Consider the following 12,835-nt stretch of genomic DNA (forward strand, 5'->3'; position numbering starts at 1 on the left):
TATTTGTACTGTGAATAGTCATGTTGGTAGCCGGTATCTCTGGGCAGCAGCTACTGAAAATTACAGGGTTACCAGTGTTCGCAATATGTCGATAACGCACCCCGGGCGAAACCCAGCTTCCTGTTTGGGAACAAGGTGTGAGTTACGCTTCCCGCGTAGCCCGGGGCGACAAACCGCGGCCGTGAGGAGATAACAAATTGCACGCAGATAAGGAGAATGTTTATGCGTCTATGTTTACAGTGTGGGAGGGGAGCTGTGATGAGCCGGGCAGAGTTACGGCGCACGCTTCTCGCCTGCTCGTTACGGTCGGCCGTAACAATGTCGATTACGTGGCGCAGCGGGCAGGGTCGCCGACCTGTCCCGCGATGCCCGATAGGCCAGACCTGCTCCGATAGCGCACGCTCCCCCCCCCTTCCCCCCCCAACTCTCATCATTCCTCTCCCCACCCCCATCCAGTCCCCCCAACACCTCCAGTTCAACAGCACTGCAACAAGTGCCCAAGACTCAGCCAGTTTTCTCATGCCTCTCTCTTGCATACTATCAGCTGATACGTCTGTGACGATATGCATACGGCAGATTTTACAGTAGTGAAAGCACCTGTTTGTTGAGTCGCAGTGTTATAATAACTCTTTGGTTTGTAGAATAATCGGAGTTTTGCAGCTTATACACAACGTCCTGCTAAAGCAGTTATCAGTTTGCAAATACTTTTTAAGATACATGAACACAAATGTTTACTTTATTTATTTTTTCCTCCGACCGATTGCGGTCATAAACGACGTTCACGGTCCTGAACAAAATACAAAATAAAAATCGTACAAAATGCAAAAAGGAAATGATGTTTGATTATATCTAATGAGGTGCATCACAGCTAATATGCTTATGATGCGGCTCCCACTTGATTATCCTCCTAGATGGTCATACGATTAATGAATGTGTTACTGCCTGATGGCCTTAGGTGAAGGCATGCTGACTTGTTGATTAAGCGACAAATAGGGAATTGAGATTACTCAAATTTTTCTTGATCTGTGAACAGGTGTTCTATTTTCTGACATCGTATGTCAGCATGAAAGGATTAATTACAGTGTGTGACTGACCGAAGCTCATTGACGGTATTATGGTAATGTTTGTATATTTTCTCTTAGCAAAGTGTTCTTGCGCTTCGTTTTTGTACATTTTTGGGGACATATGGCATTATTACTAAGGCACCTGACAAAACATTATGATAATATTTGTATTATTCAAACTTCTTACTTTTGATTACGCGAATGTACATTGTTTCTTAATTGGATATGCTATTAGTACATCACTTCTGATTTTACGCCATGGAATAGCCCCCTAAAGGGTCCCGCTTGTTCTTATCGTTTCAAAAGATTGTGACTATGATCATTTCTGATTACCTTTGCTGAAGATGTTTCAAATATTGGGTGTAATAGTAATTGCGTTATTGGACAGTACTTTTTTCTGAAAAATCTGTAAATTGCGTTAATACCTTTCAGCTATGGATGTAAGCATGAACTGGATATTTCCAGTATGGTATTCAACCCAGTCTGATAATTTTGTTATATGTTATTGTTAAAATGTCACTCTTTAGTCTTTACCATGACAAAGGATATTGTTATCGTAAAGTAATTAAGTATGTAAAAAATTTATGTAATGTACTTTTAAATGTTTATTACTTTGTCTTCTTGAAAAGTTTGGTTGGAATACAATTTTGTTAGTGTTATCTTCATCCCACCTAAGAACGTAATATCTTCGTCGCCATTGATCTTTCAATTGTTTACAATGAGTTCTGGCCCTATAATGCTAGTGTATGTCTCGTGTTGGTTCTCTTCAGTTAGTTGCTATTCACACAGATATTGCGCTTCTAATGTTCGAAATGAATGATACTTTCAGTTTTAGTATGTCATGTTGGATGTAGATTAATTTTTCGACGTAAGTAATTTTCTTGTTACATTCGAAATAATCGTATGACCATATGACTCATTTCTTTTCTGCATTTGGACGTGATTTTTGTTTTTTGTTTTGAACAGAACCGTGAACGTGGTTTATGAACGAAGCCGGTCGGAATAAAATATAAAGTCAGCATTTGTGTATCTTGCATTTTAAATAGTTATACACAACAGCCAAACAAGCTGGAAGTGACTTCTGATACGTCTCTACAGATATGTGGAACCATCTTGTCTGCAGTGCTTCCTATATCTATGGAAGGATTCCTGGGGGGAGAAACATAGCAGACATAAGGACACAGTTGTTCCCAGAAATATTCAAGATCAGTGGAGTGGTAGTGGCGTATGGCAGGGTAGGGTGAGGAGCTGGTTGAAGTAGTCTTGATTGTGTTGCTCTTGTCATTCGAGAGCGGTTCTGCCGTCTATCAGCGTGCATTATCGTCCTGAAACCTCCCATACTCCCCGGGAAGACAATAAGTAAGTACAAGTGAACATTATTTGCAACGTATTTGTATCAGGCAGAGCGATGATTCACTGGGTAAGCGACCTGGCACAAATATAGACAAATTCATGTACGTACACCACGATGATTTCCGTATGACCCGTACCTGCAATGTCGACGTACCTGATCTGCCGCGACGCGCTCAGCCACGTGTTTAGGTTACACCACCATAATGCACTCCTTTAATTAATTAATTAATTAACGTCTAGAGGGCTGGAGAAAGGGCGCACTCAGATATCACTTAGTCGAAATTCTGGTAAAACCGTGCAGCTATTCAGACCAGAAGCAACCTAAGTAAACGCGGGTTGGATTGTTCACAGGATCTAGTCGCTAGTTAGTTAACATCAGTCGTTATCCTTTAGTAACGGCAATTGATATCCACAAATCATCATCTTGCCTGATAGATTCAAATTGTGTTTCTTTCTGATACTTTAAAATAATGACGTGACGATCAGTTTCTGTTCACGAGACGTCCACAATCCTGACGACGCGGATGAATGTACTATCCACGGCACGATAACGAAGCGAATGTCCAACCACTCGTGAAATATTATCGTTTGCGTACAATTTGTCTTGCATTGATCTTTCAGACTAAATAATCAAGCTTGCGCGTGTTCACGTTTTCCAAAAAAGGTCCCGTTATGGGTAATTATTAACCTCCATATGACACGTGTATTAGAAAGTCAGTAATATTTACAAAGCTGTTCATACACTTATTCAAGATACAGCATATGTATCAGGTGTCTCAACATAACGACCGTTTAGAAGCGATTTTGTGGTTCGTGACGTTTAATAAGCCCTGTATTTCAAACATTCGTAAAAGCTACGAGTTTGTGAATTAAAAAAAAAATATCATTTATCTTAAAATGTCACGATGTATGAGGGGCAAAGTAATATCAGAATTACGGTAATCGTGCCCTAAGGTATAGAGCGCAAAATTAAGAGGGAATAACATTGAGACTGAAATGGGCGAGCCAAGATCGAAAATCTACCTGTAATATTGTCGCGATTATAGCCAACGTAAGCGAGCTTGAATAACGATGAATAATCACCATCCTATAAGCGTGCGTCAAATATGTATGTGGATTTTGTTGGTGGCTATGTGGACTCCGCTTAGTGGACTAAATATAGCGACGAGCGCCAATAGCACTACAGTTCAAAGAGAGAATTTTATGTAGTTTCAAATTACTACTCACAACTGACGGATCACAACAATAGCTACACCGTTAGCCGAACTGACTTACTTTATTTTTTTAAAAATATTGCAAGGACTGACGTAGCCAAGTGCTGTGAGTGATTGTCTCGCAAATCTGCTGAAAGCCAGGTAGAAAATAGTGAACGCCGCTTTGAGCACTGTCTGAAGACTGTTAACACAGGTATCGAAATCTTGTGCACAAAAATGGAGTAACAAGAGCGGATGGACAATCGTAAGAATACATTTTATTAATCCTGCGAAATTGCCTCGTAACTGATGATGTTACAGGGTAGGTTTAGACTGAAATTGGCGAAGAGATTTTTTCCGCATGGAGTATTACTTCCAACATAATTCAGAACCATTCCCTGGTCCACATCAAATTCTCCTTTGTTCGCCCAGCAATGTTCAAAGGGTTTATCACAATGCCCTTATCAGATCCAGTGGTCAACGGCGGTTTTTTTCTGTTGAACATCAAGCAGAGATGAAGATAGTCATAGGGGCAGGAGATATCAACCTGAAATTCATAGGAATTCTCGAGGAAGAGTAATTCATGTACTAAGAAAGTGGCTTACGGAACACTGGCTAGACCGATTTACGAGTATTGCTCGTTAGTCTGCTACTGGTTTGATGCAGTTCTCCCCTGTAGTTTATCCTGCCCAAGCTTCTTCATCTCTCTTCACATACCGCAACCTACTTGAACTTGAATATGCTGACGGAAGTCAAGGTTTAGCCCGATCTCCAATCTTTTACCCCCCCCCCCCCCCCCCCAAAACACTTCCTTCCATTACCGTATTACCGACTTCTTGATGTCTTAGGATGAATCCTTTCAGCCGATTCCTTCTTTTAGTACAGTTGTGCAGTAAACGCCTTTTCTCCCCTTCTCATTCAGTACCTCTTCAGTAGTTAATTGATCTAATCCAAAGCATTTCAAAGGTCCTTCTATGAACTATTTATCACACACTTTTCACTACGCACGAGGCTACACTACTTACAAATATATTCAGAAAAGACTTCCTAACTCTTATATTTATATTCAATGTTAACAATTTTAATTCAGTAACACTTCCCTTGCTATTTCCAGTCTGCATTTTATATCGTGTTTACTTCGGCCATCGTCGTTTGTTTTGCTACCCAAATAACAAAACTTATCTACCGTTTTTGTCTCATTTCCTAATCTAATTTCCTCAGCATCGCCCGATTTCATTCAACTAAATTCCTTTACCCTCAATACACTTGAATATCATTGCGTCTTGTAACCTCGTCTGAGGACAATATCCATACTGTCCAACTGATCTTCCTATTCTTCTGCCGTCTCTGATAAAATTACAGTGTCAACGGCAAACCACAAGATTTTTATTTATCCTCTGTGAACTTTACTTTTTCCAGTTAGGATTAATAACGGACGCAGAGGCTATCGTAAAAGAGAGTCGCATTTTTTCGCGGGATCGTGTAGTGAGCTGAAATGTGTTACGAAGATGTTCATCAAATTCCAGTGTTAGACGCTACAAGAGAGGCATTGTCCATGTCAGTGTTTTACCGTTAAAATTACGAGGGCGTGCGTTCCAAGAATAGAGCATGTTCTTGTCTCCAACATACATTTCGCTAAATTACCAAGACTGTAAAAATCAGAGAAATTTGAACTCGAACGTGGCTTAGCGACGGTCATCCTTCCAAAGTACCATTCGCGCATTGAACAGGAAAGTGGAAAATGATTGTCGTACGTGAAGTACCCTACGCTATGATGTGTCGCTCACATCGACACAGGAAAACAGTAATAAAGTTTACAAAAGTTTATTTACCAAAGAAAGAAACGTCTATTTCGACGATAATAACAAAATTACAATTATAGTGTCTCAGAGATATGAGGACTTGACAGTATGGTGATTCCAGAGTCTCACAAACTAACACAATTAGGATGTTCATAGACAAATACACTTGTATTGAAAATACTCCAAGTCCGAATAAGCTGTCCGGAATAACGCCAGCATATGAGCAGAAAAGTGTATCCTGGATACAGTCTGATTGCGCCAAGGCAACAACGATGAAGGTTGAATACAGCAGCATTGGTACCCACGATGGGGTGAATAGCACCCGCCCGGAGTCTAGGAGACGTTCCCGAAGCCGGAAGAACTGACCTGTGCAGCTCTGGCGCCGAACTCTACAGCGGCCGGCGGTGGAATACTCGAGGCACTATTTTCTGGTCACGTGTGTGGCGGACGCGAAAAGGTCCCTTGGAAGTTGCGGCCTCTACTAATGCTGGCACTGCCGCCTGGTGACATTGTCGGCGACGCCTAGGCTTGCAGGGGCCATGTAGGCTACACGCGTGCCCGAGGTGCCAGAAGGGTTGCCGATTGCGTTTGCGAAGATCGCCGAAATATCATGCTATATACCGTAAAGCGTGCGCGTGGATTGTAGATATAAAATGTAGAGTATGAGCTCGGAATGTGAATTTGTTATAAAATCGGGCAAGTTGTTCTTTTTCCGTATAGAGTAATGTCACCAAAGATACTTCAAAAATATTTCCTATGCAATATTGCCTACATGGCCATAGGTTTGTCCAGCAGCAGTTAAGCAGTTTTTCCAACGTGCCTTTGTGAAATCCAAACGTACCCCAATATCGTTTTCTGTCAACCTACAGTGCCGACATTTCGGCGAAGTAATTGGAAGTTACAATACAGTTGACAGAAGGAATGTCACGTGGCCTTATTAATGAAATCAGGGCAATATTCGGCACGACACGAAATATTGGAAAGTGAATGAAGCGTGAGAGTGCGTGACTGATTGGTACAGTTACAGGAGCAAGCGCGGGACGTTCCGCGCGACACACACGCAATCGCGGGACGTTCCGCGCGACACACACGCAATCACTGCCGCGGACAAACCGGTCTGGGTCCAGGTGGCTCCCCGCTGCGGTAATCGCGAGCTGTTCCCGTGGCGTGTTGCGAGAGGAGAACACGGGACGTTTTCCCTGAAATGTCGCGGCGGGTTTCACCGTGCGGTCCCCAGGCGCCGTCGCCCGCGCCGGCGCCAGCCACACGGCCGCGGGCGGAAGGTCACGGACACGGCGCTTTCCCTGCGCGTGCCAAATGTCCCCTGAAGATGGACGGCGCTGGCGAAACGTGCGCTCGGAGAAAACCACCTTTACGCTGACTAGTTTACTGCTACCGCTGTCCCGTTAATCTCGTACTTTGTAGTCATTGCCACCAGCAGTAATAATCGTGTTAAAACAAATCTTGAGAAGTACGAGTAGGATTCGCACACACATACGTAATTATGTGCAGGCACAGTTCATCTCTCCGCGAAATCGACAATTTCGACGATCTTTGCCTGTTATCGATATCGATAATGGCAAGATACACTATGTGATCAAAAGTATCCGAAAACCTGGCTGAAAATGACTTAAATGTTCGTGGCGCCCTCCATCGGTAATGTTGGAATTCAGTATGGTGTTGGCCCACCCTTAGCCTTGATGACAACTTCCACTCTCCCAGGCATACGTTCAACCCAAACGGTTCAAATGGCTCTAAGCATTATGGGACTTAACATCTGAGGTCATCAGTCCCCTAGACTTAGAACTAAGTAAACCTAACTAACCTAAGGACGTCACACACATCCACGCCCGAGGCAGGATTCGAACCTGCGACCGTAGCAGCCGTGTGGTTCGGGACTGAAACGCCTAGAACCGCTCACACAAGCCTTCATGCCAAGTGAAATATTCTTTTCCAGTCACTGATTACTCATCTCAAAATACTTCGTGTCGGATCTACTGTTGTTCAAGTGTCACATTACAAATGCAAAGGTCTCGGATTCGATCTCCAGTCAGTCCTAGGATCTTAATTTGTCACACTTCTCACTTATTTCATCTGTGACACTGTTTGCTAATGTGCAACATTCCGAGTTGCGCCGTGATTCGGAATGTATGTGAAACTGTAGATCTCCCTGTAACTGCCTGGGAAGTCAGTTCAAAAGACGGAGGGAGGCAACAGGTGATTACATCCAACAGTACCATGTATAGTAAAGCACCGTGGTGGTCAAACCAGTTCAAATGGTTCAAATGGCTCTGAGCACTATGGGACTAAACATCTGTAGTCATCAGCCCCCTAGAACTTAGAACTACTTAAACCTAACTAACCTAAGGACATCACACATATCCATGCCCGAGGCAGGATTCGAACCTGCGACCGTAGCAGTCGCGCGGTTCCGGACTGAGCGCCTAGAACCGCTAGACCACAGCGGCCGGCGGTCAAACCAGTCTTCAGAATGATGATGCTTTGTTTTTGTTTTTTTCTAATGTCTGTACAGTTTTGAGACCAAAGCTATGGGACAAATTTCGCACTACACTTTGGCAGATGTCGTTATCGGCTGAGCAAGTAATTCGGCTGCAGACGGAATGCTCGACTGCGCACTTGCTTTCTTCATCCGCCGTTAACCTTAGTCCTCTGTTTGTGGTGTTGCAGTGCTGAAGCGACCAGCGAAGACAGCCAGGGCCAGAAGGAGCGTGATGCAGCCAGCACTGAGGACAGTGGCGGCCACGGCGACGGCGACGCCGACCGAGAAGGCGACGCAGACAGTGACGTCACGAGCGCGAGCGCAGACAGCCAGCCGGACGTGATGTCCGCCACGGCGGCGTCGGTGGGCGTGGGCGTGGGGGTGGGGGTGGCAGTGGGGCCCAAGGCGTCGGCCGGGCCTGCGCCCGCCCCCGCCACCACCGCCTGCCTCTATTCCTACCTGCAGCAGCCCTCGCACCACCACTCGCAGGTATTCACGGACAGCTTCTCGTCACAGCAGCTCGATATAAAGAATGGGCAAAGTAAAACTGGCCTGGAAAATTTCGCAATCGTCTTAAGCTACAGGAAATATTTTCCGGGGCAGTTTCATTTCACTCACCCTGTACAACAGGGTTCCCCAGAAACTTCGAGGGGTCGTAGAGGGTATCTTGAGGAACAAATTGAGGGTAGGAACCAGTGACCATAAATGTCGTCCAGTGACGCTACAGAGCGTAGAGTTACAGGCGCCGACGTCTGCCAGCAGGACAGCCCTTCGGCATCATACATGACTTTTTATGCTAACAGACCGTAGACAGAACGTCTCACAATGTAGACGGTAAATGGTGTAGAGCAAGACACAGGTTGGAATGCACGCAACAAATAATTGATGACATAGGTTGGAAGTGCTACTTTGAGATTAAGAAATTAGCACAGGAGAGGAATTTGTGGCGGGCCGCATCAAATCGGTCAGAAGACTCAAGACTAAAAATAATCATTGATTGTGATTAATTGCCATGATCGCCAGCAGGGAAGATGGAGCTAGTTGCTGTGTATAAAGGCTTTGTCTGCTGTGAATGCAATGCTGTGATGCCTCCCTGGATGCTGGTTTCCGACTCGTCTTTCCATCCGCACTTTATTTTCCTCCTGGAATCCTCTAAGATCTCCAGTGTTTTTCGGTGTAAAGGAGACAAACTCCAACCTATGGCTGAAACCGTAACAGAGTACCTCACTCATATGCGACAAGGCCTGCCTAAGCAGCAACTAGCTCCATCTTATTCACCACTTGTTCATGGCAATGGCAATTAGTAGCCGTGACTGGATAACGAACAACATCGCGAGACGTTCCGCCAACGGTCCGTCAGTGTACAAAATCACGTCTGCTGCCGAAGGGGTGGCCTTGTCGCAGGCGTCGCCAACAATAACTTCGGCACTCTGCAGCGTCCTCGGATGGCGTTGCTGCGCACGGGTTCCTATCCTCGGTTTATTCCTCGAGACACCCTCTACAACCCCTCGAATTTCGTCGCAACATTTCTGGGACACCCTGTATATCTGTACTCCGCAAGCGAGGGTACTGCTGCTACCAGTATCATGTCCCCCACTTCCTGCCCTATTCGCGGAAGGTACTTAAGGAGAACGGCTGTCGGTGTCTCAAGATGAGCTCCAATTTCCCTGATTTTTCAAATCGTGGGCATTTTACGAGAGGCAAGAGGTGTGTTAAAAATAATGGAGGTTTTTGTTATTTGGAGATAATTTTATTTATTCGTTTACATCAATGTTATCACCTTCCATATAACTTGCATTAGATATTATACATTAACACCAGCGCTTTTTCTAATTCTCAAAACATTTCTGGAACTCGTCTTTCAGCTTTCAGCTCTCTCGGTAATGAATTTTTAATTTCAACTACGCTGTAAAACGACGTTCCCTCAAGGTTTTTCTTATTTTTGGGAACAGAAAAAAGTAACTAGGCGTCTAGTCGAATATCGAGGCTGGGGCATCATTGCAGTATTGTTTTTGTCAAAAAATTACTGACAAGCAACAAAGTGTGAGCAGGTGCATTATCTTTGTGCAAAAACCAACAATTGTTTTGCCATAAATCTGGGATTTTTTAAAATTATTTTTAAGAGCTGCTTCATGCAGACTCCATTGAACTTGCAAGCAGTATTCCTTGCTGGTTGTTCCATCTTCTGGCAAGATTCCCTTAAAATCGGAGAACACAATGAGCGTAACCTTCACATTAGACTATACTTCTCGAGTATTTTTCGGTCTTGGCGATCCAGATTGCATCCATTGCGACGACTTATATTTAAGTGTCAACGCCATATCTGTAAACTCCTACCCCTATCATAACACATTTCAACAGCTCTCCGTCCTTACTGACTTCACCTACCAACTTTTCAGCAACTTGTATTCACAGCTGTTTTAGTTCGAAATTCAGTAATTTATAACAAGTTTTGCTGCCACACGTTTCATACCTATAGCAGCCAAGACAATTTCTTGCAATGAGACAGTTGGAGTAACAACTTTATCAGCATCTCCTGTGATTGTGGTTCGGCGATCATTCGTAATCTTTTTTTTTTTTTCATTTTTTTCACGATTTACCGGCTGATGGCGTGTTACGGCATTCAGTGAGCACGTCATTTTCAGTGTCTTCCCAACCTTCTTCAAAGGCCTTACACCATTCGTTAACCCTTGTTTTACTCACAGTAGCCTCGTCGTAAGGAATATTTGATGTTTCTTAAAGTTTTGCTGTAGTTTATTCCGTTATAATAACAAAATTTAATGTAAATCTATTTTATACTAAATAAATAATCGCCCATGCTACCAAAACACATGTTACCTTTATGACAGCTGTCGTAACGTGTGATGAAATGAGCCCGCTCTGCCGGCCGGTGTGGCGAAGCAGTTCTAGGCACTACAGTATGGAACCGCGCGACCGCTACGGTCGCAGGTTCGAATCCTGCCTCGGGCATGGATGTGTGTGATGTCCTTAGGTTAGTTAGGTTTAAGTAGTTCAAAGTTCTAGGGGACTGATGACCTCAGAAGTTAAGTCCCATAGTGCTCAGAGCCATTTGAACCATTTTTTTGAGCCCGCTCTGCGAATGTACTGACAAATGCCGAGCGAGTCAGTCAGGCCTTCTGCTCAGCTGCGACGGCCTTTTATACATGCTGTCGAGAGGACGTTGGCGGCCTGTTGCTTGAAGGTGTGCCTCTGGCCTCTCTCGTGATAGGCGCGCTTGATCGAGCGTCTACTAATCGATCGTCGCTTCATCTTTGCCGGCAGGTGTGCTGGCGACAGCTTACGCCAGAACAAAAAGTTTCTGAACACTCTCCCACCCTACTGTTTCTCGACTGAGCTGCAAAGTCATCTGACTTGAACCCAAAAAAAAATCTATGGGACATGTTGGGAGAGTGAGTAAAACTCCGAAATCAGCATCGCGGCAATTTGGTGGGACTGCGCGATCAAATCCTCACCGAGTGGCTTAACTTGGATGCGAAGCCGCAGCTCGTGGTCTCGCGGTCGCGTTTTCGCTTCCCGAGCACGGGGTCCCGGGTTCGATTCCCTGCGGGGTCAGGGATTTTCACCTGCCTCGTGATGACTGGGTGTTTGTGTTGTCCTCATCATTTCATCATCATCCATGAATGTGGCGAGTCTGGACTGAGCAAAGGTTGGGACTTTGTACGGGTGCTGATATCCGCGCAGTTGAGCGCCCCACAAACCAAACATCATCATCATCATCATCCTGGTTTTGCTGCTTCTTTAAATCTTATATCTCCTCTCTTAATCGTACCAGAGGAACCCCAGCCTGACGAGCAACACTTCATGCAACGACTGTAGTCCGTGCGTTAATTACATTTCCTCGGGACTTTTCGAATGAATGTCAGCCTGGCCGTTGCGTTTCCTAGAACTAGTCCTTTCTCTTTGTGTCGCTCCGGGCGGTTCCTGCAATGTATATTACTGTTGTTAATGATGCCAGTGATTTACTACCGATGGTGTAATCGAACACTAAAGCTTCTCTCTGCCTATTGTGCGCAGTACGTTACAAGTAATTGCGTGCAGGATCAACTGCCGGTTCCTATATGAACCGTCGATTCTTTGCCACTATCGCTGCATTTTGCTTCAGTCTCTTGTTGTTGCAACTTTACTACAGACAAACAATATAGTCCACGAACAGCGCCACGAAGTTTCCCAAATTATCCACGAGATGATGTACGCACTGCCTGGAAAAAAAGTGGTACACCCAGAAAAAATAGTAGGATGTCAAAGGAACGTCGTAAACGCACACGCCATTAGCGGTCTTGTAAATGATTAGAGACGAGAGTGCATTAGTGTTGTTTATGATTAGCGTTCTTACCAGGCCTGTTAGGGTGTACAGGGAGCGTGAAGAGCGTCAGATATTGAATGATCATTGTGAAGGACACGGAGATGACGCGTACTCGTCTGAGACAGCGGTATCAGCACCTGAAAAAGTTTAAAAGGGGCCTCATTGTGGGTCTCCTATTGGCAAGCTAGTCGAGTCGTGCAATATGCAGATTTGCGGACATTCGGGTGTGAAAGAGGCCCGATCTTGTACTCCATAGGGACTTGAAGGCAGGTCGACCAAGTCTGATGACCGCAAACTAGGATCGCCGTATTGTGCAACAAGACCATCGTAACTCTTTCACGTCGAAGTTTGCCATTCGATAACAAATAATAGACAGCCTACAGCAGTATATGGCGTGGACTAGGCAGCTACCGTCTCACGTGGAGGGCAGCTAAAACACCACAACACAAACCGCTACGTCTGGAGTAGTGCCGCGACCGGGAAGCATAGACTATTGAGGAATAGCGTCACGGTGTGCTCAGCGATAAATCTCATTTCTACACCATCCCGGATGACCATTTTCGGCGAGTATGGCAGCGACCTTGGGAGAGGTCCCAATC

At 44.8% G+C, this 12,835-nt stretch overlaps 1 protein-coding gene across 1 annotated transcript in view; it reads left to right on the forward strand.

The window, feature by feature from the left end:
* The window catches only part of LOC126188401 (uncharacterized), a 305,868-nt gene that overhangs the window by 64,091 nt on the left and 228,942 nt on the right, over positions 1-12,835 (forward strand). The window contains exon 5 of the mRNA XM_049930002.1: positions 8,101-8,401. Coding sequence (XP_049785959.1) covers positions 8,101-8,401 — 301 coding nt within the window. The remainder of the gene's footprint in view (positions 1-8,100; positions 8,402-12,835) is intronic.

The sequence above is a fragment of the Schistocerca cancellata genome, chromosome 5 (assembly GCF_023864275.1).
Source record: "Schistocerca cancellata isolate TAMUIC-IGC-003103 chromosome 5, iqSchCanc2.1, whole genome shotgun sequence".
NCBI lineage: Eukaryota > Metazoa > Arthropoda > Insecta > Orthoptera > Acrididae > Schistocerca > Schistocerca cancellata.